The 26,723-nt window shown below is 47.1% G+C and overlaps 1 protein-coding gene across 1 annotated transcript in view; it reads right to left on the bottom strand.

Moving 5' to 3' along the window:
• The window catches only part of SMIM26 (small integral membrane protein 26), a 64,137-nt gene extending 38,075 nt beyond the window's left edge, over nt 1-26,062 (bottom strand). The window contains exon 1 of the mRNA XM_069234731.1: nt 25,747-26,062. Coding sequence (XP_069090832.1) covers nt 25,747-26,062 — 316 coding nt within the window. The remainder of the gene's footprint in view (nt 1-25,746) is intronic.
• Between the last annotated feature and the right edge of the window lie 661 nt (nt 26,063-26,723).

Below are 26,723 nucleotides of genomic sequence, written 5' to 3' on the forward strand. Positions count from 1 at the left end.
CCTACAGTGTCTAAGCAAAACCTTAGACATTGTAAGTGCAGGGTAGCCATACGAGTATATGGTCTGGGAGTCTGTCAAACACGAACTCCACAGCACCATAATGGCTACACTGAAAACTGGGAAGTTTGGTATCAAACTTCTCAGCACAATAAATGCACACTGATGCCAGTGTACATTTTATTGTGAAATACAACCCAGAGGGCATCTTAGAGATGCCCCCTGAAAACATACCCGACTTCCAGTGTGGGCTGACTAGTTTTGCCAGCCTGCCACACACCAGGCATGTTGCTGGCCACATGGGAAGAGTGCCTTTGTCACTCTGTGGCTAGTAACAAAGCCTGTACTGGGTAGAGGTGCTTCCCACCTCCCCTGCAGAAACTGTAACACCTGGCGGTGAGCCTCAAAGGCTCACCCCCTTTGTTACAGCGCCCCAGGGCACTCCAGCTAGTGGAGATGCCCGCCCCCTCCGGCCACGGCCCCACTTTTGGCAGCAAGGCCGGAGGAGATACTGGCCAGTCAGGACAGCCCCTAAGGTGTCCTGAGCTGAGGTGACTCTGACTTTCAGAAATCCTCCATCTTGCAGATTCCCCCAATAGGATTAGGGATGTGCCCCCCTCCCCTCAGGGAGGAGGCACAAAGAGGGTGTAGCCACCCTCAGGGCTAGTAGCCATTGGCTACTAACCCCCAGACCTAAACACACCCCTAAATTGAGTATTTAGGGGCTCCCAGAACCTAGCAATAGAGATTCCTGCAACCTGAAGACGAAGAAGGACTGCTGACCTGAAATCCCTGCAGAGAAGACGGAGACACCAACTGCTTTGGCCCCTGCCCTACCGGCCTGTCTCCCCACTTCAAGAAAAACTGCAACAGCGACGCGTTCCACAGGGTCCAGCGACCTCTGAAGCCTCAGAGGACTAGCCTGCATCTAAAAGGACCAAGAACTCCCGAGGACAGCGGCTCTGCTCCAAAGAAGAAACAACTTTGCAACAAAGAAACAACTTTTAAAAGGACTGCACGTTTCCCGCCGGAAGCGTGAGACTTTCCACTCTGCACCCGACGCCTCCGGCTCGACCTGCGGAGAAACAACACTACAGGGAGGACTCCCAGGCGACTGCGACCCTGTGAGTAGCCAGAGTTGACCCCCCCTTATCCCCCCCCAGCGACGCCTGCAGAGGGAATCCTGAGGCTCCCCCTGACCGCGACCTGCTTCTAAGAACCCGACACCTGGTAAAGACACTGCACCCTCAGCCCCCAAGACCTGAAGGATCCGACCTCCAGTGCAGAAGCGACCCCCAGGTGGCCCTCTCCCTTGCCCTGGCGGTGGCTACCCCGAGGAACCCCCCCCTTGCCTGCCTGCTTCTCTGAAGAGACCCCTTGGTCTCCCATTGAACTCCATTGCAAACCCGACGCCTGTTTGCACACTGCACCCGGCCGCCCCCGTGCCGCTGAGGGTGTACTTTTTGTGCTGACTTGTGTCCTCCCTGGTGCCCTACAAAACCCCCCTGGTCTGTCCTCCGAAGACGCGGGTACCTACCTGCTGGCAGACTGGAACCGGGGCACCCCCTTCTCCATTGAAGCCTATGTGTTTCGGGCACCCATTTTGACCTCTGCACCTGACCGGCCCTGAGCTGCTGGTGTGGTAACTTTGGGGTTGCCCTAAACCCCCGAACAGTGGGCTACCTTGGACCCAACTTTGAACCCTGTAGGTGGTTTACCTACCTGCAAAACTAACAAATACTTACCTCCCCCAGGAACTGTTGAAATTTGCACTGTGTCTAGTTTTAAAATAGCTTATTGCCATTTTTGTGAAAACTGTACATGCTATTTTGCTGATTCAACGTTCCTAAGTTACCTAAGTGAAATACCTTTCATTTGAAGTATTACTTGTAAATCTTGAACCTGTGGTTCTTAAAATAAACTAAGAAAAAATATTTTTCTATATAAAAAACTATTGGCCTGGAATTGTCTTTGAGTGTGTGTTCCTCATTTATTGCTTGTGTGTGTACAACAAATGCTTAACACTACCCTCTGATAAGCCTACTGCTCGACCACACTACCACAAAATTGAGCATTAGAATTATCTCTTTTTGCCACTATCTTACCTCTAAGGGGAACCCTTGGACTCTGTGCATGCTATTTCTTACTTTGAAATAGTACATACAGAGCCAACTTCCTACATATATAATCTGCATACCATTACATACTTGTCTGGAAAATAGCAGATGCCTACAAACCCAAAACAATTTTACCAACAGGGAAAAATTAATCAGCAGATAGAGCTGATACAAAAGCTCAGTTGTTTATTGCAGTTAATTTTAGTTGTATTTGGGAAGCAAGTATATATAAATGGCCAATTATTTTGGGAAATGTCAGTCTTGAACAAGCCCCAGCGTATAAGAATCTTGGCTTATGGCATGGGGTAAAAGGATGGGTAAAGCTCCACTGTGGGGCACTCAAATTAAAAGTGTTGGCACTAAACGCATATTTCCGCGCTGGAGCACGAAACTAATGGGCCCTTTGGTTTGCCCTTTACTTTGGGTTGCTGCTTCTAAATTATTGCCTAAATTAAACTATAGAGCTGTGGGCTTTTTTGGTAAATAGTCACACTGGACTGACATTGCTTATTGCAGGGCTTATAGGCTAGTGTTTGGCCTTTCTGAAAGTACATTTTGGAAGCATGTGAGATTATAATTAAATCTGCATAAGCAGTATAGAAAGCACAAAACCTTGTTTGTGAATTATTGTTTGAAACTGTGTGCAGCATTAAGCTTGACTGAGCAATAACACGCTAGGTTTGCTACTGCAATGTTTTCATTACTGATCTGAAGATTTTGTTCCTTTATATTAATATTGGGATTAAGTTGTTTACTATTTATTATAAAGCGAATAGTTTTACCACAGGTTTGGATACTGTTTTCGCAAACTCAGCCTTTCATAGTTCTTGAGAGCCACTGCAATTATGATGCAATAGAGAACCAAATTATGCAGCAAGAAACAAAAGATTTTGGTGTAATGCAACTCATTGCAGTGGCACTATTATTTACTCATTTTAATACAGATTAATACTACTGGGGGAAAATGTACACATCATTAGCATCTGTTTAACACTAGGCCGGCATGAAATTTGTACTATGCCTGCAAAATTTGAGAAATTCACAAATTTAGCATTATACCAAATTTCGAAATTGCCCAGCTACATTTGCAAAAAAAAAATTCTGAACGAGGTTATGCAAGCAAAAAAGTGTTATAGGCAGCTGCGGTTTCTGAGCAAGGGTGTCGGGGCTCCACCCCCTTTGTTTCACCCCCCGGCCACTGCCAAAGGGCTAAAAAGAAACTCTAATATTTGTGTTTAAAAGAAATTGTGCGTACACAGCTTCCTTGGGACCGGAGCTGTTTTTGCTGTGATTAGTCTCAGAGAGACTCTCATGACAGTGACACACTACCTGCCTGCGATCAACGCTGATGCCTGTGAGCACAGCCAGAGCCTAATGTATTTGCCGGTCTGACAAGCTCACAGCCGAGGCTTGGGAGATCATCAGCTCAGCAAAGACACAGCCTAGAGGACCAGTCTACACTCCCTGACGACAAGGGGATACAATTAACTATGGGTGTTTTAGACTTACGCCCTGTAGCACCGCGGCATCACGTCAGTCAGAGAGAAGAGGATGGTCACCCTATCATTTCCCAAATAGTCACCGGGCGGTGATCCCGTCCTGTGATGAGTTGGTAAAGGGTGGAATAAAGACTGCAGGAATCTGAGAAATAGAGTCTGCACAGTTTGTCATCAGGACTTTTGAAAACACACTGCGCCAGCTCAATCTGTCTACTTCCAGCACTGCGGTTAACTGCAGGACCATGTGGATACCATTGTTTGAGAAGCAGCAATGGGTGGAATGTGTGTTTCACTGGGCCTCCACTGGCAGCTACTAGCTGAGAAGCAGTGAAGTGACTTTCCCGATTGTTCCCTAGTGCAGCCCCAACCCTGTGAGTGGACTATGGCACAGCCCCAAGTGACTTGGCAAGGAAAAAAAAAAAAAAAAAAACGCTTAGCAAGTACCCAGGCACTGGAATGGTGAATGCACTAATTCTGTAAAACAAGCAATACACTTCAAAATAAATACTTCACTGGATTTCTAACACTGTTAAACAAAACTGAAGTCCGTACTGAGACTAATTGCTACACACGAAGGGTTTGTTTTAATCAGCTGCTCTAAAGGAAATGGGTCCATGGCCTTCTAGGGCAAACCCCTCTGCCCTCCGAGTAAAAGACGAAATAGTGGAGCCACTGGCGTAACAAAGGCCCCCCCACAGGACCTGGCCGGAGTCTAGAAGGGTGCCCCCCCTAAAGTTTTATTACGCCACTGAGTGGAGCGGGGGGGGGGGAGAGAGGCAGGCAGGCAGAGGAGAAACATGCACCAAGCACATTCTGCAGAGCCCAGGCTGCATGTTTCCCCAATACTTACTTTTAACAGATCCCAAAGCACTATGCAGCCAGAACCAAAAGGATTCCAGGGGAGAGCAGCTTAATGTTTCACCTATCCCGGTCTCTTCGGGCATGTGGTGCACTCCGATGGCCATCCGGCCCTGTGATTGGTTGCACTGGATGGATAAAGTTTGCCTTACTCACCATGGGTGCATCCCTGTGCAGGTGTCTTTTATTTAACTTGAAATCTTACACGAGGCTGTGAAAGAAGCCTTCTGGACATTATGGGGGTCATTCAGACCCCGGCGGGCGGCGGGAGCCACCCGCCTGGCGGGAACCGCCGAATGACCGCACCGCGGTCAAAAGACCACAGCGGCCATTCTGTGTTTCCCGCTGGGCTGGCGGGCGACCGCCAGAAGGCCGCCCGCCAGCCCAGCGGGAAACCCCTTCCCACGAGGACGCCGGCTCCGAATGGAGCCGGCGTAGTGGGAAGGGTGCGACGGGTGCAGTTGCACCCGTCGCGAATTTCAGTGTCTGCAATGCAGACACTGAAATTCTATGTGGGGCCCGCTTACGGGCGCCCCACGACACCCCTCACCGCCATCCTGTTCCTGGCGGTCGGAACCGCCAGGAACAGGATGGCGGTGAGGGGGTCGGAATCCCCCATGGCGGCGCAGCAAGCTGCGCCGCCATGGGGGATTCCTCAGGGCATCGGAAAACCGGCGGGACACCGCCGGTTTTCCTGTTCTGACCACGGCCGAACCGCCACGGTCAGAATGCCCTGCGGGGCACCGCCAGCCTGTTGGCGGTGCTCCCGCCAACCCCGGCGGGGTCAGAATGACCCCCTATGTGCAGATGGGCGTGATGACCTAATTAAACCAGAATTAACCCAGGCGTGTTGAAGTGACTTTTACAGGTGTACCTGAAATATTGTTTGTTTAAGGAATGCAACTAGGGACCCATACTGCATGTTAACTAACAGTTTTCCACTGGGGTACCATTAATGGATTGGGGCAGGGAAGCCCTGAAAACAGTGTTGTTACACATAAAAGGTGAAAATTTGAACACTTTGCGCCGGGTCTGTGTTCCCTCTGGTGCAAGGGGCAGTGCAACACATCTGTTTCATTCCTTGTCAATGGCTGGTGGCTTTATGTTCGTGTGAGATTGAAATTTAAATATTGCAGAGAACAATGAAAAACAGCTGCACCTGCATATGTCGTGCAAAGTATTGAGAAGGAGTTTCTGGACTTGCCTACTATGCCAGGACATTTCCAAAATGCCTTTAAATTCTTGTACAAATGCCTATGAAAGCTATTGCTTTTTGTTCTTTTTATTTTAAAACATTTTTCTGGAAAATGCATCTTTTTATCCCATTGTTTTTTACAAAAAAAGATTTGCAGAGGAAATGATGACCAGCCTCTCATAACATGCTGTGTCCCTCAAAAGTGAACCGAAACTGCCCCTCCCCCTTCTATGCGCAGCCCAGCCCTACTACTCTTGAACTTCACCAGCTGCCGCTGGTTGTAGGGGATACTTTTTCACCTCAGACCTGTCCCTCTGCTGGTATCTTTCATTACGCTTTATTGTGAGGTTTCCTCAGATGTAACATTTTCACGCAAGATACCACAAAGTGAATTTCATGAGCTGCCTAGTAGTTTTATGGCAAGAACGGAGGCTGGTATTATGGGGCCTTGTAGCTTGCTTTATTGAATAGCAGCAGTCAAGAAACTTGAAAACCTACATATCCCATGAGGTCAAGGAACACAGGCCAATGGGGAAAAAAGAAAACCAGAGTATAATGGACCAATCAATAACAACTTAACTGCAAGCAGCCCTCTTTTCATGCTGCTCACAGTCAAGATAAGTACACTTTTATTGTCTCACTGAATTATCATTGTATGTGACCGTTATTTAGTTATCTACGCTTTTCACTACCAATATATACCTTTTATTCTGTATTAGCGCCCAATCCCAAGCTCATTCCTTATTCGAATTCTACACAGTGGCTCCCTTCAGATCACGTAAGGGAATATATCACTGCCATTGTCCGACTCCCTGTGGATAAACACACAAGAGCGAAACTGAGATTAGAATGCCCCAGACCTTCCTTACAACATTACCTCTACCACCTCTATTGATTCAAACATGTTGATTTTTTCTCCAAGTTTGGTAAAGACCTTCAAAAAGGCGTGCACAAAACCTGGTCCACTTGGAGATTGTTGGTCCTTTGGCTGGTGTTTTCGATATTGCAGAGACAACAGGGTTGGATAAAGCATATACTGACACTGAGGAACTTTCCATGTGGGTCCAGAGAGCTTTCTGTCTTCTGGGGAATGCAAATTCCACTAATACCCACAAAAGTCATAAAGGACTACTATTAAAATAAGACCCCAAACTGGCAAATCGTGGATCCCTGGCCTCAAGGCTGACAGTCTGTTGTTTGGTGACTCTCATCAAAGAATTAAGCATGAATATTACTTCTTTCTCTTCCTTGGACAAAGCCCAACAATCCCTCAAAAAAGTATTTTCCAAATGGGTTTTTGCCAGATCCGGTACAGGCAGGAACCACTTTACCGGCCGATGTCCCAGAAACAAGAATACGAAGGTTCCTATTCAACCAACTATTAGGATTTGCAACCACAGTTCTATACTCAACACTTAAGAAGCTTCAGAGATCGCAACAAGAGCAATGCCAGGTCTTCATAACCAGCAAGTACGTCTTCTGTCGGACTTAGTTTCTGAAGGGAGTGGCTTAAAGTTTTTTTCTACCAAATGGCAGACTATCACCTCCGATCCTTGGGTCTTTTACCGTCCAAGGTTATTCCACAGAATTCCACGAAACTGCTCCTCTCAAGTTCTCAGCCGAAATGTCTTGTCTCATTTCCCAAGAAAATTAGAATGTGTTACAAAAAACGGCAATTTAAGTCACCTTCCCACATCCTTCAAGTTTCTTAAGCATGCTTTTCTTGGTACAAAAGAACAACAAAAAATTCAGACTGGTAATAAACCTCAAACACTTCAATCAGTTTGTCGTTTATCGTCATTTCAAAATGGAAACAATTCTTCGTCTTCAAGATGCTCCTCTTTAATTTGATTGGATGATTCATCTGAATCTTCAGGATGCCTATCTTACCATTCCTATCCATCACAGCCACAGGAAGTTTCTCAATTTTTAATGCCAGGGGAAAACATATCAGTTCTCTTCTCTTCCTTTTGGCCTATCCTCCTCAACTTGGTGTTTTACCAAACTCATGAAACCCGTTGTTTTTTCTCTAAAATCCTAGGGTACAAGGTTGATCATTTATCTATACAACATTCTCCTGATGTGTCAAAATCTGCAAACTCATCACTCTCAGATTCACATTACTGACTATCTCCTTTCAGAACTCGGTTTCCTCATAAACAAAGACAAATCAGTTCTAGTTCCTGTTCAACAAACAGAATTTCCTGGTTTCCTTATAAACTCTATAGACACAACTCTTCACTTACCCCAAGCAAACGTTCACGTGATAAAATCAGAAATCCTTCACACTGTAAGACTGTCTGATATTTTCCTCAGAACTCTTGGAGGATTGTTGGCTTGCTTTCCCTTACTGATTCAGGTCATTTTCCTGGGCCCCTTAATTATCAGGCTCTCGAGAGGCTTAAAATTCACCATCTCTGCAAAGGTCTTGCTTATTCAGACCCCATTCCTCTAGACCAAGGCATCCTAACTAGAACTTCAATGGTGGCTGGACCATTTAGACGCCTGGAATAGAAGAACTATCTTCGCTTCGGCCCCATATCTTGTATTAGAATCCAACGCAAGCCTGACAGGTTGGGGTGCTCAGTGTTGTCAAATATTGACTGGAGATACATAGTCTCCACAGGAGTCCTCATTGTACAAGAATTGTTTAGAAAAGCTGGCAGACTCCTCTGCAATAAAAAGCTTTGCAAAAAACATGATTCAGTGTTCTATTCTACTCAGGATGGACAACTTGTCAGCAGTCCGCTACATAAATCTTCTGGGCGGTACCAAATCAAAACCTCTAGCAGAACTAGCGAAAAGCTCCTGGGAGTTTTGCCTCCTTTACAAACTGTCAGTTCGAGCAGAATACTTAACGGGCAATCTCAATCCTGTGCCAGCTTGGCACTCTCATCACCTTCAAGATCGTAGCGATTAGAGAATTCATCCTCCAGTCTTCTATATACTGCTTCACAAACAGGGCCCTTTCCAAATAGATCTCTTTGCATCCCACCTCAATTCCCAACTTACCAAATTCTTCAATTGGCGTATAGATCCCTAAGCTTGGAGGGTGTAGTCTAGCCACAATTGATTATGGCTGCCTGAGAGAGAAGCTCCGCGTGCCGGATGGTTACAGGGGACGTCGCCGGAGTGCCGAGAGCTGGCGGAATCCCCTGATCCACCTCCCTACATCCCCTGGGACAGTGGTGATGCTCCAGCCGCACAATCAGGCCTGCAGTAGCCTTGCGGTTCCTGCTGCGATCCCGCCGACCGCCATCTGAACTCGGGCACCCGGCAGTGGGAAAGCCACTAGCTTGATTTTCACTGTGGCCGGCCGGCCTTTGCCCTGCGCTTACAGAGCGCGACCAGGAAACAAGGGCTGCCCTGGTAAGAAGAGAAGATCGCCCGTTACCTGCACTCCCCGTACTGACTGATACCATGTGATCTCTGCAACTCCCGGCTCACCTCCCCAACTTCCTTGGAAGTACGGAGGAGCCCCAACCATCAAACCTGGACCCAACATCCGCCACCTTGGGCCAGGGCTAATGGCGGTGAAGGATGTTACAGTGCCCCCTCAACCGCGGCTGGGAGGCCCCCACCTGGCACCTGCAGGTTGTGTCCACGACACCGCCCGCACCAAAGGTCGGCCTCCTGATCGAAGCAAAGGATCACCAGGAGCCACATGCTCAACTCCCCCAACCCCTCCATTCCACAAGAACTGCCAGGGGGAGCACCGGGGCCCAGCCTGCCCTGCTCTACTTCATCTATTTGCAAAGCGGGCCTAAAGGGCGACAGGCCACTGCAGGCCACACAGGAAGACCTAATGCTACTTCCTAAATCTAGAGCAAAGAAGGGATAACTAACAGCACTCCCCCTGAACTCACCCAGAAAACGACTAGGGCACAGAAGGGGGAAAAGGACCCATTTCCCCCTGCCCTTCCAGGAGGGACAAGCCACTGTTTGTTACGACCTCCTCTCCACATCTCACTAGAGATCCTGAGGCGAGCTCTATCGAACCGCGAGGGACCCACCCTTCTCCCTTCAAGTGTCCACCACACACTCTGCTGCCGTAAGTGACCTCTCCAGGGTGGGCCGTTTTCTCCACTACCCCCACGCTGACCGGGGTTAGGACCACAACACCAGAGAGGTGTGGGCCTGGCCAGTACCTCTATCTGCTCTTCGCTCGCTTGTGCCACCCTCGGAGCGTAGACCCCTCATTGTCATCACGCACCAGGACCCCAGAATCATTGAGCCCCAGAAACTGAGACTTTATACTAATATCCAAACATTTGGGGGGGGGGGGCACCTGTTCCGACCAAACTACGCTTCCCACTAGCCACCGCCAGGCAGTGCCTGACCCATCAAGCCGCCCACGACTCCCCTATCCCAGGAAGGGACACATATCCATCGGGAGGCAGGAATCCAAACCAACGATGCCAACGGACAAACCTGCCTGCCTATTACTTTTCTTAGAGGCTCTCTCCCAACAAAGGTCCGGATCCTCTCAACAGACACTGCCCACGACAGGCCCATCAGATGCCTCTACGCCTCTACAGCATTAAGCCAGATATTACAATGGAGTGCATCCTGCAGGTAATTACAGCAGTCGGCAAGCAACTAGAAGGTATGGATACAAACATCTCAGACCTCACTGCAGAATCCCACAGAATACCTCCTTGCCACATTCACTACCACCCTCATTGCCCTTATTTTGTCAATCAAGGTAGTACACACCACCACCATCTAGTGACCAAGGGAACCCCCCCACCACCACCACCTCTTACTCCTAGTCTCCTACCTCCTCACCCTGGCACTAGTCTCCTAACCCGTGACTCACCACTCCTTAAGACCAGTCCCACCCACAAACCAGATGTCCCATCCAGGAACCAAAACGATCTTCGCCCTAACTGCTATTTGTTGGAATGTCAACTACCTCACACACTAAATCAAACGGAAAAAAGTACTTGCTTACCTACAATCCCAACACGTGGATGTTGCCCTAATACAGGAAACCCATCTTGAATCTGAGAAACTACGTCTCGACTGGATGGGACAGGCGATGTACAGTAGCTGCCCAACGTCCTCAACTTCGGACGCTGGTCTGTCTAGAAAATGTGGCGTCACCATCCTTATACAAAGGTCTTTACCCTTTGCCATCTTCAAAAACTAGACGGACCAGAAACGGTGCTATGTCCTCACCAAAGTCAAACTTAGTGGCCATGTTGTATGCATTGGCTTCGTGTACAACCCTACAGGTGCTAAACGCTCTTTCTTCCTCCAACTCAACCATCTCTTAACTGAGTTTGGAGCCACCCACTTCCTCTTGAACTGAGAATGGGACCTGGCCCGTGACACCGTACTTGACCTCATTGGCCCCCTAGACCTTTGTAACAATGCTGACAGGGCCCTCCTGAGTGATATTCTGACAGCCCAGGGACTGGTGGACCCCTGGCATCTCATCCTTCCCAAAGACAGAGGGTACACCTTTATTTCGCCAATCCATGGCAGTCAATCTTGGGTTAGATTATTTCTTGATCTCCCAGAGAACTGGGCTCATAACCAGACACTCCAACATCCTGGAAGCAGCACTATCGGACCATTCTCCTGTTCTCCTAGCTCTAGATCTTGGACTCCCCACCCTGGGAAGCAAACCTTTGTGACTGAACTCATCATGATATTGTACCCCTCCACGGCAAAGCTCGACTGTGCTCCCATTTCTCCACTTTTCTGGAACACAACAAAGGTTTGGTCTCTTCCCATCTGCTGCGAAGCCGTCAATACATGGCCAGCTAATGAGAGATGCCTCCATCGCCCAGCGGCATTCTCAACAAAAAGACTTGGATGTCATGATTGGGACCCTTACCCAATACACTGCGGTCCCCTCCCACACCACTCACCATAGTCTCGAGCGGGCAAACATGGACCTCAATGCCCTCTAACCTCCAAAGCGGAGTACACTCTCCAAAGGCTGAAGGGCCACCACTATGAGCATGGAGAGAAAGCGGGCCACCTCCTGGCAGCACAGCTGCGGTAACAGGAGGGGGCACTAGCTATACCAGCCATCCAATCCTCGACCGGAGTTATCCTTACCCACACCAAGGTCAGTGTTGGTGAGTTTGCAGACTTTTATTGGACCCTCTACACTCCTGATGCATTGGAGGATCCTGACAGACTCTGTGCATTCCTACAGGGCTTGCCACTACCCAGACTCAATGCTGATGATAGGAACCTTTTAAGAGGCCATATTAGCAAAAAGGAGATCCCCAGGCCATCTCTAGACTACTCTACCATAAAGCACCAGGGGAAGACGATTCTCTGTGGAATTCTACAAAAAGGCAGATTAGGGTGTGGCTGACCCTTCAAACAAATACCTATGGGGAATGGTGAGCAATGGCTCTTTTAGTTCAATGTCCAACAAAGCGACCATAGCAGTACTCCCTAAACAGGACCCCCTGCTCTGTAGGAGTTATAGACATATCTCCCTCCTGAACAGACATCAAAATTCTAGCAGGAATATTGGCGGCCCACCTGCGGAAAGTTATCCCATCCCTCATACAGCACACATGTGGGATTTGTGCCCTGCTGTACATCCAGGAACCATCTTCGCACCATGGCACACACCCTGTGGTTGGCCATGAACATACAAGCCAAAGCCGTCGCCTTGTCCCTGGACACTGAAAAAGCATTTGACAGGACTGAATGGTGGTACGTCAGCATTTGACAGGACTGAATGGTGGTACGTCTTCAACATCTTGCAACGCTTTAGCCTGGGCGATGATTTCTTAGATAAAATCCACTTTCTCCATGGCTCACCCACAGCACTAGTGAATTGCGGAAGCTTTCTGTTGGACCCATTTACCATCAGGGGTGGGACCCGCCAAATTTGCCCACTATCCCCACTTCTGTTCCTCCTTGCAATGGAACAGCTGGCGGACACCATCCGACACGCCCAGCTCATCTCAGGAGTCCCATCCAAGGAGCCAAATCCACTATCTGCCTAACTCTTCGCAGATGGCATTCTGCTAACCCTCACGGACCTTCCACGCTTGCTCCCAACTCTACTGGGCATTCTCGCTGATTTTGCAGCGCTGTTGGGATATAACGGTAAACTGGGACAAGAGTGAGGCACTACCCAGTTCCCGCGTAACCACCAGAGCAGCTATAGAGGACCTCCCCATCTGTTGGACAGTGTCCCGCTTCAAATACCTGGGGATTTACATTAACAGGGGCCTGGGCTGTATACTTACAGACAACCTTAACCCCTTGCTTGCACGAACAAAGCAAGATTTTGAAAAATTGTCACAGTTATTCCTCTCCCTATGGGGGGAAAAAGAGTACAAGCAGTGCGCATGGTGACACTACCACAATTCACATACATCCTAGGCATGTTGCCTCTACTGGTCCCCCTCTCTGAGCTGGGCTCTATTGACAAGAGTATCTGCTCCTTTATCTCGGGATCCACACACCCCCGTCTAACGAGTGCCAAACTGATAGGCCACCGTTCCTGTGGCAGCCTCGGCCTACCTACTGTAGAAACATATGCGCTATCCATACACCTCTCCCAACTCACTTACATGCTTCCTGGGACACAGGACCCTTCACAACGGGTTCATATAGAACAAATGCTATTGCACTGTAGTCAGGGATTGGACCCCCTCTATTTAGACGGAGACTCCATGTTACGTCCTGCCAACAAGACAGTGCAAGCCATGGTGAAATCCTGGTGACCAGTCCACTGCCGGCTAGAAGTGGACAATCACCTACATGAGCATGCATGGCTCTGGAGTAATGCCAGAATACAGATTGGGAGGAAAGGTGCTGGATTGGAGAGAGTGGCACACAGCTGGCATCAATCACCTGGGCCATGTCACTGATGATGGAGCCCTCAAACCTTTTGCTACACTAAGCGACAAGTTCAGCCTCCCCCCACAACAGGCTTGGAGGTACCTACAACTCCAAAATGTCCCTGCCCATGGTCCCTTTCAGCCTCACCTGTAGTTTCCTACCTTAGAGCCTGGGGACACTTCTGCAGCATGATGTCTGGCATTATTGCCTTCCTGGTCCAACACCCCTTCTCCCTGCCTCTCCTGAGCAACCTACGTGCACCTGGAAAAAAGACTGCAGGCTGAATATGAGATGGAAGACAAGGCAGATGCCCTGGAGACTCGCGAACGCAGAGCAAGGGTAGCCCAGAGGAAATTCTGTCTTTTCAAAACGCTCCACAACTGGTACTGGACACCTGTGAAATTGAAGGCAGCAGGCTTCCTACCTCACGCAAGCTTTTGGCACTGTCCTTATGACCACTGCGGCCTCTTGCATATTATATGTGACTGTCCTTCCATCATGCCTTACTGGGATCCAGTGGGGAAGACATTACGACAAATCCTGCCTATCCAAAATCAGCTACCACGTCCCCTCATTTGTTTTTTACATGATACTGCAGGATCCCTAGACCTAACACGCCCACAGACCCGCCTCCTCCACATAGCGCTTGCCACAGCCAAAATCTGCATTCTCCGAAACTGGCGCTCCTAGAAGCAACCTTACATGATAAATGGCTCATGGCTATGTAACAGACAGCGTCACATGAACGCATTATTTACATCCTACAAGATAAAACTTGAATTTTTCCTTCAAACCTTGGCACCCTCTCTTCAGGTAGAAGTACATTGATTATAACTTCATCCAACAGCCAAATCTTTCACTCTCCCTGACCACACTCTAGTCCCTCCCCCCATGGTCACTTTCCTTCACCTCCCCCACCTCTCTGCACTCTACCCATTACACAACCCCCACTTCACACTCCCCACCTCACTCTTTACATCTCCTACCATATACATCAGACTCCACGACTCGCACTGTAGATCTCTCATCTTGCTATTTACATCCTAAGCCCCTCATCCCAGCCTCTTGAATCCCCCCTTCAATGTGATTAAAGATTGAACAACCGAAATGGTCGGGCATTTGCCCGACCGTCCACTGTTCATTGGCCCCCATCCACTAGCAGGTTCCATCATATCCCACACCAAAGGGCTAAGCCAGGACCTCCCGTCTCACCCCATCTCTCCCTACACAGAATTTCCTCCTTGTGGGCACGCCATAACCAGCATCTCACTTACAACACCGATTCATACTTCCCACCCAATTGACAGTGGCTGCAACACCCCATGAACAAGTATGAGTCTGGAATGAGTAATGTTGACTTCCAACCATGTACCCTTGTTTGTTGTTTCCCACTATGCTGTACCCTGTTTTTAAAAGATATACTCAATAAAGAATTTCAAAACAAAACACAGATCCCTTAGCTTTCGCTACAGACACTTTACTTCAGGGCTGGTCTCAAGCCCTCAATTATGCCTTTCCACCATTCATAATGAATAACAGAGATCTTGCTCAAATGTTTTGTCAAAAGATTTCAGTGGTTCTGGTCAACCCTTTCTGGCAGTCTCAAGTATGATAGCCTCCCATTCTGGAATTGGTGACATCCTTTCCCCTGCTCCTTTCCTCTTTCCAGGTCTTCCTCCTCAGTCCGGAGCGACTCAAACACAATCTGGTTCTCAACAATACTCTAGACCTAACAGCCTGGAGAGTTTCGGGTGTTCCCATTCTTATGAAGGAATTGTGGCAGAAGCTTCTAACTATATCAACAAATCATGGGTCCCAGGCACTACCAAAGCCTATAAATCAGTCTAGTCTCTTTGGGCTAACATGTGCGTGGGAAAGCCTGTTAAGCCATTCCAACAGATATGGCCTTCATAGCCAATTTCCTTGCATTTCAAGCGGGAACAAGTAAGACATACTGTACTGTAATCTTGTATTGCTCTGCAATTTCGATGAATCACAAGTATATCATTGGAAAGCCAGTTGGAAAACATCTGCTCATCTGTCGGCCATTGAAGGGAGAAAACTTTTCTAACCCTTCTATCCCAAAATACAGTGAAGTATGGGACGTTAAAATGGTTTTACAACTGTTTATTTCTTTGCCAAAAAAATAATAATAATCTTTCTCTTGTTATTATGTTTAATTTTGATTACATTTTTATCTGATGTGAAAGCTTTAGGCATTTTTCACGCACTTTCACTCCCACAGGCATTCTATTCAACATTAACTGACGTACTAAAACCAATTTAACCTCTGTGTTTTACCCTTATTTTCCCACTCAATCGAACCTTTACTTGGGAACTGTCTTTAAGTGTATCAACAAAAAAACAGCACATCTCAGAACGTCCTGTCATACTCAACTTCCTTTTTCCTTCCGGAAACCTCACAAACCTTTCTTCTCCTTCCCTCTTGCTGGGGGAAGTGGACTATGGGCCAGATGTCGCAAAGGGTTTTACCCATTCTGTGTCTACGGGAAAATGTGTGCGTACATATGGCCCTATGTCCCTTGCTGGTATTGATACCTCCAGTTTCGGAAGCCACTCCTTGCGGGAGCTATGGCCTCCAAAGCCTTCTGGGCGGGTTCTCGGTTAGACGACATTCTGAGATCTGCTGACTGGTCTAATGATACCACCTTCCAAACTTTGTACTGAAATCCTATTATAAGTGCATCTTCTGTGGTAGCTAATATGCTTTAAACAAGCATATTATCAGCCTTCAGTCTTGTCATAAAATGTAGATTTTCCTGGTAACTTGTAACAGAAAGTCTTAATTTTATTTAAGACATAAAGGCGAGTATTATCCCTCCGCAATACTGTATTAATTCTGTGTTTTTTCAGGCCCTAACAGCCTCTTTTACACCAGCTTCTACATCCACATAAAAAGGTCCTACTTCCTAAGGCTGCCTCGTCTACACCTTTGACCAAGATGATGACACCTTCCTGCTCCACTTCTTTTATGGTCTCCGCTCCCCCTTTCTGGATCTTTTTGGATGGACTTTCTTCAAGATAGTTTTGCTTTTATGTTAGCTCTTGCTATTGGATGTTAAATTTTTTCCAATAATTTCTACTTACTCCCAACTCCTCACAGAAAAGTGGGCTGCTTGCTGTCAAGTTAGGGTTAGGTATACCACTGTGCCTTGTTATTGATTGGTCCATAATACTCTGGTTTTCATTGTTCCCACTGGCCTAGGTTCCTCGGCCTCATAGGATATGCAGTTTTTCAGACTTGATTGAAATTATATTCAATAAAGTGAGTTAATACTTGTCTTTGTGTCTTTAATAAAATTAAGACTTTTCGTCATAAGCTTTCATGAGAAAATACAGTATGCAGCATTGACATAAAATTTCATAAACTAAACATCACAATTTTGCCCAGGTATATTAAACACCTGAACACCACAATCAGGATTGTCAACGCGAAATGACCAGCATAATAATTTTGAGATATTTTACTGAGAAACTGTATTTATTTTGATATAAATAGTGTAGGCCTTGAATTTCAAAGTAGAACTTGCTCAGCTTCTGGAACTTCTTATCTGGTAGAGACAATTTCTAGTTACATATTACTTACCTTAGAATTTCCCCCCCGGCGTCAGTTTGGATCTGGAGATTTTTCTCAAGCAGTACCCCTGTGTGCCGTTAGGTAGCGTGATCAGCTCCGTGTCTGTCGTTGGTGTCATCCATGCCGATATGACACTGCAGGTCCTATATAGGCACCACCCTGGCGCAATGACGTCAGTTTAATTTCACAACTTTCCACGCCAGAAGCGCAGAGCCATGAAGAACACTAACCACTGGTGCACAAAATCTAGAGCTCTGAAAGGGAGTCGCAGAGCGAGGAGGGGTGTGTTGGTAAGGAATCTACAACTAGATAAGGCGTTACCGAAGGTAAGTAACTTGCCCATCTGACAGAGACATCTAGTTGAAGATTCCTTACCTTAGACTAGATACCCAAGCAATGCCATCCCAGGAGGTAGGTCTGCAAATTAGGATCATACTAGAAAGTCCTGCAGGACCGAACAGGTAAAGTGCATGTCCCTACAGCCTTGACTATCCAGGCAGTAGTGTTTGGTAAACACAGAAATGCCCATGTTGCCATCTGACATGTTGCCGTCTGACAGATGTCCAGGACTGGAACTTTGAGTGCTAATGCAGTGGTTGCACCTTTACAGGGAGTGCAGAATTATTAGGCAAATGAGTATTTTGACCACATCATCCTCTTTATGCATGTTGTCTTACTCCAAGCTGTATAGGCTCGAAAGCCTACTACCAATTAAGCATATTAGGTGATGTGCATCTCTGTAATGAGAAGGGGTGTGGTCTAATGACATCAACACCCTATATCAGGTGTGCATAATTATTAGGCAACTTCCTTTCCTTTGGCAAAATGGGTCAAAAGAAGGACTTGACAGGCTCAGAAAAGTCAAAAATAGTGAGATATCTTGCAGAGGGATGCAGCACTCTTAAAATTGCAAAGCTTCTGAAGCGTGATCATCGAACAATCAAGCGTTTCATTCAAAATAGTCAACAGGGTCGCAAGAAGCGTGTGGAAAAACCAAGGCGCAAAATAACTGCCCATGAACTGAGAAAAGTCAAGCGTGCAGCTGCCACGATGCCACTTGCCACCAGTTTGGCCATATTTCAGAGCTGCAACATCACTGGAGTGCCCAAAAGCACAAGGTGTGCAATACTCAGAGACATGGCCAAGGTAAGAAAGGCTGAAAGACGACCACCACTGAACAAGACACACAAGCTGAAACGTCAAGACTGGGCCAATAAATATCTCAAGACTGATTTGTCTAAGGTTTTATGGACTGATGAAATGAGAGTGAGTCTTGATGGGCCAGATGGATGGGCCCGTGGCTGGATTGGTAAAGGGTAGAGAGCTCCAGTCCGACTCAGACGCCAGCAAGGTGGAGGTGGAGTACTGGTTTGGGCTGGTATCATCAAAGGTGAGCTTGTGGGGCCTTTTCGGGTTGAGGATGGAGTCAAGCTCAACTCCCAGTCCTACTGCCAGTTCCTGGAAGACACCTTCTTCAAGCAGTGGTACAGGAAGAAGTCTGCATCCTTCAAGAAAAACATGATTTTCATGCAGGACAATGCTCCATCACACGCGTCCAAGTACTCCACAGCGTGGCTGGCAAGAAAGGGTATAAAAGAAGGAAATCTAATGACATGGCCTCCTTGTTCACCTGATCTGAACCCCATTGAGAACCTGTGGTCCATCATCAAATGTGAGATTTACAAGGAGGGAAAACAGTACACCTCTCTGAACAGTGTCTGGGAGGCTGTGGTTGCTGCTGCACGCAATGTTGATGGTGAACAGATCAAAACACTGACAGAATCCATGGATGGCAGGCTTTTGAGTGTCCTTGCAAAGAAAGGTGGCTATATTGGTCACTGATTTGTTTTTGTATGTCAGAAATGTATATTTGTGAATGTTGAGATGTTATATTGGTTTCACTGGTAATAATAAATAATTGAAATGGGTATATATATTTTTTTTGTTAAGTTGCCTAATAATTATGCACAGTAATAGTCACCTGCACACACAGATATCCCCCTAACATAGCTAAAACTAAAAACAAACTAAAAACTACTTCCAAAAATATTCAGCTTTGATATTAATGAGTTTTTTGGGTTCATTGAGAACATGGTTGTTGTTCAATAATAAAATTAATCCTCAAAAATACAACTTGCCTAATAATTCTGCACTCCCTGTAGCTCTGGTACAATGAGTACACAAACCCTCAGCGGGTTGCTTCTTAGCCAGTGCATAGCACATTTTAATGATGAGAACCACCCATCTGGAGTTGGTTCTCCTTTGCACTGCCTTACCTTTCCTCGCACCACATAACCAACAAAGAGTTGATCAGCCACCAGGAACTCTTCTGTACGATCGAAGTAGAACGCAAATGCTCTTTTTGGGTCCAGGGGTTGGAGTCTCTCCTCTTCCTTAGAAGGAAGTGGGGGTGCGTAAAAAGAAGACGAGGTGATGGATTGGTCCACATGTAAGGGCATAACCACTTTTGGCAAAAAGGAGGTCCCAGTGCGAAGCAACAATTTTTCAGGATAGAGAGAAAGGTAAGGCAGCTCAGATGACACTGACTGCAGCTCACTCACCCTGTGGGCAGATGTAATGGGCACAAGGAAGGATGTTTTCAAAGTGAGAACCCTGAGAGGACAATTGTAGAGCGGCTCGAAAGGAGCACTCATCAGAACCGTCAAAACTAAATTCAACTCCCATTGGGGCATAATGAATGGAGATGGGGGGGGAAACATGTGAGTAAGGCCTTTAAGGAAACTATTTACAATAGGAGATTTTTAAAAATGGAAGGTTGATCATGCAACCGTAAAAAAGCAGAAATGCCATACAAATAACCTTTGAGAGTGCCCATAGCAGAGCCCTCCTGGGCCAAAGAAAGGATAAAGATTAGGACCTCAGAGAGTGTGGCAGAAAGGGGGGGGGTCAACAGGCTTGTCCTTGCACCATACCACAAATTTCTTCCAATGACAGAAGTATACAGTTTTGGTGAAGGGACACCTGGCTGGCAAGATTACGTTACAGACTTCGTACAAAAGGTCAAAAGCTGTCAACTGCCACTACTCAATCTCCATGCAAGAAGGCAGCGACTGGACAAATTTGGGTGGAGAACCCTCCCCTGCTGCTTCAATAGAAGATCTTCCCATAAGGATAGTCTGATTGGATGATCGGTGGCCATACTCAGTAGCTCAGAATACCAGACTCTTCGTGTCCAGTCCGGAGTCACAAGGATTACTTGGGCCCGGTCGTTCTTGATCTTCTTGAGAACTCTGAGCAGAAGTGGCATGGGAGGAAAGGCATACAGGAGGCCTACGTTCCACTCAGGACAAATAGCGTCACCGAGCAATTGCTTTCTTGGAAACTCCGACACGCAATACTACCGACATTGTGTGTTTTCTGTGGAGACTAACAGATCTAACCAAAGCTCTCCCTACTGCTCAAAGAGGCCTTGCGCCACCTCCAGATGGAGGCACCGTTTCTGATAGACTAAGCATTGTCCGCCTAGTTCATCGAGCCTGGCAGATGTTGAACCACCAGGAAAATGCCCTGATGTTCCAGCCACGTCCAGTGGCACAGAGCCTCCCAACAAAGGGTCCACGACCCCACTCTGCTCTGCTTGTCGAAGGACCACATGGCAGTGGTGTTATCTAAACATCTGTCCTACCTTTCCCTTGAGAGAGGGAACAAATGTTTTCAATGCTAGTCTGATTGCACGGAGCACCAAGAGGTTGATGTGGAGTCTGGATACCAGATGCCTCTGATCTCCACCTCGCCCAGATGGCAGCCCCAGCCCAGGAGTGATGCATCTGTCACTATTGACAGATCTTTCTGGGAAGGGAGGGGAATCTGCCTTGGGCCCAAATCGCAGTTTGTTATCCACCACTGCAGATCTAGAGCAGTTTCCTCCGATATCTGGACCATGTTGGAGAGATTCCCTGATGCTGTGCCCACTGGAACTTCAGGTCCCACTGCAGAGCCCACATATGCCATCTAGCATGTATCACTAGCAGGATGCAGGAGGCCATGAGACCCAACAGCCTCAGAGTCGTTCTCACTGAAATATAGGATAGAGGCTGAAACATCGGCATCATAGCGTGAATATCCTGGACCCGCCGCTTGGGAGGATAAGCCAGAAACTGCACTGTGTTCACAACAGCTCAAATGAAAGTAAGCGTCTGAGAGGGAGTCAGATGTGACTTTGGCATGTTTTTACTGAACCTCAGCGAATGCAGAAGGTCGGCCAAAGACTGGAGGTGGGAGAGGACAGCATGGGGCGAGCCCGCCTTCAGCAGCCAGTCATCGAGGTAAGGGAAGACTGAACCCCCTGACCTGAGCAGATGAGCTGCGACTACTGCCATCACCTTAGTGAACACCGGAGGGGCAGTGGTAAGGCCAAAGGGGAGAACCGTGAACTGAATCTGCACTTGGCCTACTGTGAACTGCAAGTAACATCTGTGGGCAGGCAGGACAGGAACATGGAAATAAGCATCCTGTTTTTTTGGGTACCAGAAAGTACAGGGAATAGCACCCAAGACCTACTTCTGACACAGGAACGCTATGTATGACTCCCTTGGCCAAGAGAGCTGTAACTTCCTCGCGGAGAAGTTCCAAGTGATCCTCCGTTGTCCGATCATAGGATGGTGTCATGGATGGAGGTGTAGTCTCCAAGGGGAGGGAGTATTCCTCTCAGACTATCAGCAAAACCCACCTGTCTGATGTGATGGATTGCCAGCAGAGCAGGTGTGGCGGGTCCTGCCTCCGACTGGTCCCTGGTGGGGGAGAGTCAGACTAGGAAGGTTTGGAGGCAGCTGCTGAGTGAACTGGCTGGACCACTGGCTCGCTGATCCACGAGGTGGTGGATCCCACATCCCTGACCACGCAGAGGCTGGGCAACATGCGCGGCACAGTGGCTGGAAGGGAACGGATGGGGCTGGGCTCCCTTTCCGTAGCCACAAAAGGAGCGAAAAGTAGACTGAGGGGGACAAGGGGCCGCGTTGAAGCCCGTGGACCTGGCCGTAACATGAGATTCCTTAAACCTCTCAAGCGCCAAGCCTGCTTTCTCTCCGAAGAGATGGGTGTCATCAAAGGGCATGTCCACAAGGTTGGCTTGGACATCTCCCAAAAAGCCAGACGTCCTCAACCAGGTGTGGCACCTCAGGGCCACTGTCAATACAACCGCTCTGCCCAGTGAGTCGGTTGTGTCCAGTCCACATCAGATTGGGAACTTTGCTGCATCTCTCCATCAGCAACTACTTGGGAAAGTACAGCCTCGGCCTCCTTTAGGACTTCTGACTGCACTGGAGTAACCATATCCCATAGCATGTGGGAATAATGGCCCAAATGCATGCAGTGTTCACAGACCGCAATGCCTGGCTGGAGGAAGAAAACATCTTAATCCTAAATATCTCCAGCCTCTTGGATTCCCTACCCGGGGGTGAGGAAGGGAATGCGCCATGGAAGGTATGACAAAGCCCTCAGGTGTAGGCTGTTCTGGAAAGAAACTTGGGTCACCCCGGGCAGGGCGATGCCAGTAGACAAACGTACTGTTCACAGGAGCCCCTGTGCTGTGCTTGGATTAGGTACCCAGGAGGACATCTGTAAGCGCCTCAATAAATAGTAGCAGGGGTTCGGAAGATGAAGCTCAAGGCCGAAAGCACCTCTGTCAGCAGGTTAGTCCTGACTGCCACCGAAGGCAACTGAAGATCTAGGACCTCAGCTGCTCTCTGCACCATTATAGAATATCAAGCAACCTCCTCCGTAGCCACAGTAGGAGAAAGCATGCCAGTATCTCAGGAGGTATCCAGTCCACTGGCTTCACCCAAGTATGTCCGCCAGTCCACAGATTCTTGGAGCTAATATTACAAAGGGCCTAGCAACCCCTTCCATTCCTCGCCGTAACTTAGCCCAAAGGAATAAGGCTCAGGATCTGACATGGGGGCAAAGACCCTGTCGTCACCGGAGTCGGCATTGTACAACGCCCATCCGGCTCTGTGGTGAAGTCAGAAATGTGGATGGCGACTCCCAGGGGTGCGGGTGGTGCCCTTAAATGGCACTGTCTGTTGATGCGAGTTTTGTAATGTACTGGGCCCACGGCTGGCAGTGTGAATGGTCTTGTTTATGTCATGTATGAAAGATGTGTGAATGGACTTTAAAGCAGTTGGTGCCTTATCGCGGCTTTACAGCTCACGAGCTGTGAGTCATTGGTTCAGTTTTTTGGCCTTCTTGTTACTAAAATTTGATCTACTGAACCATCACTCACCTTTTTGCCAAATCTAACCAGTATGTGTGGTAAAAAATTTAATCCTGCTCTGCTGTAATCAGGCGTCGACATGCCACGTGTCTAATATAAGCTAATTGTGTTTTTTTTCACAATTGTACTGTTTGAAACATCACAGAAGGAGTGCACACATCAAAATGATTATTACAAAACTACTTGTTTTTCAGGGGGGGAGGTGTCACACCTGCGTTTTTGGTCCTAGGTCGTCTAGGGAAACCTACCAAACCCCGACATTTTTTAAAACTGGACACCTGGAGGAGTCCAAGGAGGTGCGGCTTGTCTGGATCCTCAAACATTTTCTTACCCATACTCCCTGCAATCCTCAAAATGTGCTTAAAAAAGCATATTTTCCTCACTTTTTTTTGTAGGATCACCACGCCTGTACAAAATTCCTACCACCCAGCATTCCCCTCAGTCTCCTAAGTAAAATTATACCTCACTTGTGTAGGTGCCCAAAGAATAGTCAGCCTAAAAATGTATCAAAATAATTGACTTATCAACTCGCTGTGCTATCTCCTCTATCTCTACACGTTTTTGCCCTTTCCCTGTTGTAGGCACCTGGGCCACCCACACACGATGTACCATTTTTATTGGAAGACTGAGGGGAACACTGGATGATCCTACTAAGAAAAGTGTGGAAAATGTGATTTATTTATTTTTTAGCTATATTTGAGGTTTGCAGAGGAGTCTCGGTAAGAAATGTTGGGGGGATCCACCCAAGCCACACCTCCCTGGACTCCGCTGGGTGTCTAGTTTTCAAAAATGTCTGGGTTTGGTGGGTTTCCCTAGATGACTGCCACACCTGGAACCAAAAAAGCAGGTCCCCTCTAACCCCACAATAAATAGGTAGTTTTGTGATAGATCATTTTGATGTGTCCACGTTGTGTTTTGGGTCATTTCCTGTCTCTGGTACTAGGCCTAACCACACAATTGAGGTACCATTTTTATCTGGAGACCTGGGGGACAGTGGGTAGAAGGAAGTTTGTGGGTCCCCTCAGATTCCAGAACTTTCCATCACCGAAATGTGAGGAAAAGGTGTTTTTTGCCAACTTTTGAGGTTTGCAAACAATTCTGGGTAATAGAACCTGGTAACAGCCCCACAAGTCACCCCATCCCGGATTCCCCTAGGTGTATAGTTTTGAAAAATGCCCAGGTTTGGTAGGTTTCCCTAGGTGCCGGCTGAGCTAGAGGCCAAAATCCACAGCTAGTCACTTTCCAAAAAAATAGATTTCAATGTAAAAATGTGATGTGCCCATGTTGCATTTCCTGTCGCAGGCACCAGGCCTACCCACACAAGTGAGGTACCATTTTCATGGGGAGACTTGGGGGAACACAGAATAGAAGAACAAGTGTTATTGCCCCTTGTCTTTCTCTACATGTTTTCCTTACAAATGTAAGAGAGTGTGTAAAAAAAAAAGATGTCTGTTTGAGAAATGCCCTGTAATTCACATGCTAGTATGGGGACCCCGGAGTTCAGAGATGTGCAAATAACCACTACCTCTCAACACCTTATCTTGTGCTTATTTTGGAAACACAAAGGTTTCCTTGATACCTATTTTTGACTCTTTGTACTCTACCAAATATATTGCTGTGTACCCAGTATACAATGAAAACCGATTACAAAGTTCAGCTCATTTATTGGCACTGGGTACCTATGGTTCTTAATGAACCAACAAGCCCTATATATCCCGACAACCAGAAGAGTCCAGCAGACGTAACAGTATATTGCTTTTGAAAATCTGACATCGCAGAAAAAAGTTACAGAGTAAAACGTGGAGAGACATGGCAGTTTTTTTCACCTCAATTTCAAAATTTGTTTTTATTTCAGCTGTTATTTTCTATAGGGGAACCTTGTAGGATCTACAAAAATGACCCCTTGCTGAATTCAGAATGTTGTCTACTTTTCACAAATGTTTAGCTGTCAGGGATCCGGTATTGGTTTCACACCCATTTCCGTAACTAACTGGATGGAGGCTAAAAGCACACACAAAAATAGGGTATGTCCCACTAAAATGCCAAAATTGTGGTTTTCTGATTCAAGTCTGCCTGTTCCTGAAAGCTGGGATGATGGTGATTGTAGCACAGCAAAGCCTTTGTTAATGCCATTTTCAAGGGAAAAAAGCACATGCTTTCTTCTGCAGCCCCTTTTCCCGTTTTTTGCAAAAAAAACACGAAATTTTGGCTGTATTTTGGCTAATTTCTTGGTTTCCTCCAGGGGTACCCACAAACTCTGGGTACCTCTAGAATCCCTAGGATGTTGGAACAAAAAGGACGCAAATTTGGCGTGGGTAATTTATGTGGATTCAAAATTATGAGGGCCTAAGCGCGAACTGTCCCAAATAGCAAAAAAAGAAGGCCTGGCAGCAAAGGGGTTACCAGTCTGTTACGACTCTCACCTGTGACTGGAATCTCCTTCTTCGTCCACCAGTGATCCTTAATGTATTTGTAGCTGATACAGCTCACCACCACCCAGATCCCACCCGCGTAGACGATAGACAACCGCTTCTTCCAGAGCAGTGCCTCATTAGCCTTCGCCATGACTTCCGATCCTCCACTTTTGAAGTCAGAAACACCGAGGACATAAAGGCACCGGCCGTCAACCACCAAGGACACAGCAGCAGCCTCTCGTCGCCACTGAAAGTAAAAATGGACTAGCGGAATTATACCGACTGTACGAAGAGAACCCGCAGACTTGCTACCCCTGTCGGCCATTGCTGAAAGGTGCGGGGTTTAAGCCAGAAAAAAAGGAAAGGCAAGTGTACTGTGTTCATTGGATAACGCTAGTTTGTTAGGTAGATCAAAATATTTATCACAGCCAATTCTAGTTGTTTTACTCGAATTAAGGACATCTTGAAGATGTAAAAGAAATGTTACCGTAGTTTACAGGGTATCTAACGTATGATAAAAACGTTCTGAACTTGTCCAACCGTCTCCATTGATAAATATATCTCAGTAATGTAAAGTGCATATTGCTTTTTAAGTACAAATCACTGACTTCTATGCAGCTAATATTAGCATAGCTTCCAAGGCTTTAGATAGTTTAAGAGTGACATTTCTCTGGTTTCACTGTGCGTGTGAGTGACGTTCGGCCTCCAATGTGTGACTCTTTCTTGCAAGGAAATTCACGTTCTTTTCCTTTGGCACTGTCAAGATTTTGATAACCATGTACCTCCTTCACTCACTTTCAAATAAAATGGTAAGCCCAGTTGGTGTGTAGTTGGTACACATGATAGGGTGACCAGATTTTGTGGAGCAAAATCCGGGACAGGTCAGACATAAAAGAAGAACTAAAGACTTTACTCTCACTTTTATATCTGGCCTGTCGCACATTTACAAGACTACATATAAAATTAGGTATGGCTTGACCTCCCAC

This window comes from Pleurodeles waltl, chromosome 5, assembly GCF_031143425.1.
Source record: "Pleurodeles waltl isolate 20211129_DDA chromosome 5, aPleWal1.hap1.20221129, whole genome shotgun sequence".
NCBI lineage: Eukaryota > Metazoa > Chordata > Amphibia > Caudata > Salamandridae > Pleurodeles > Pleurodeles waltl.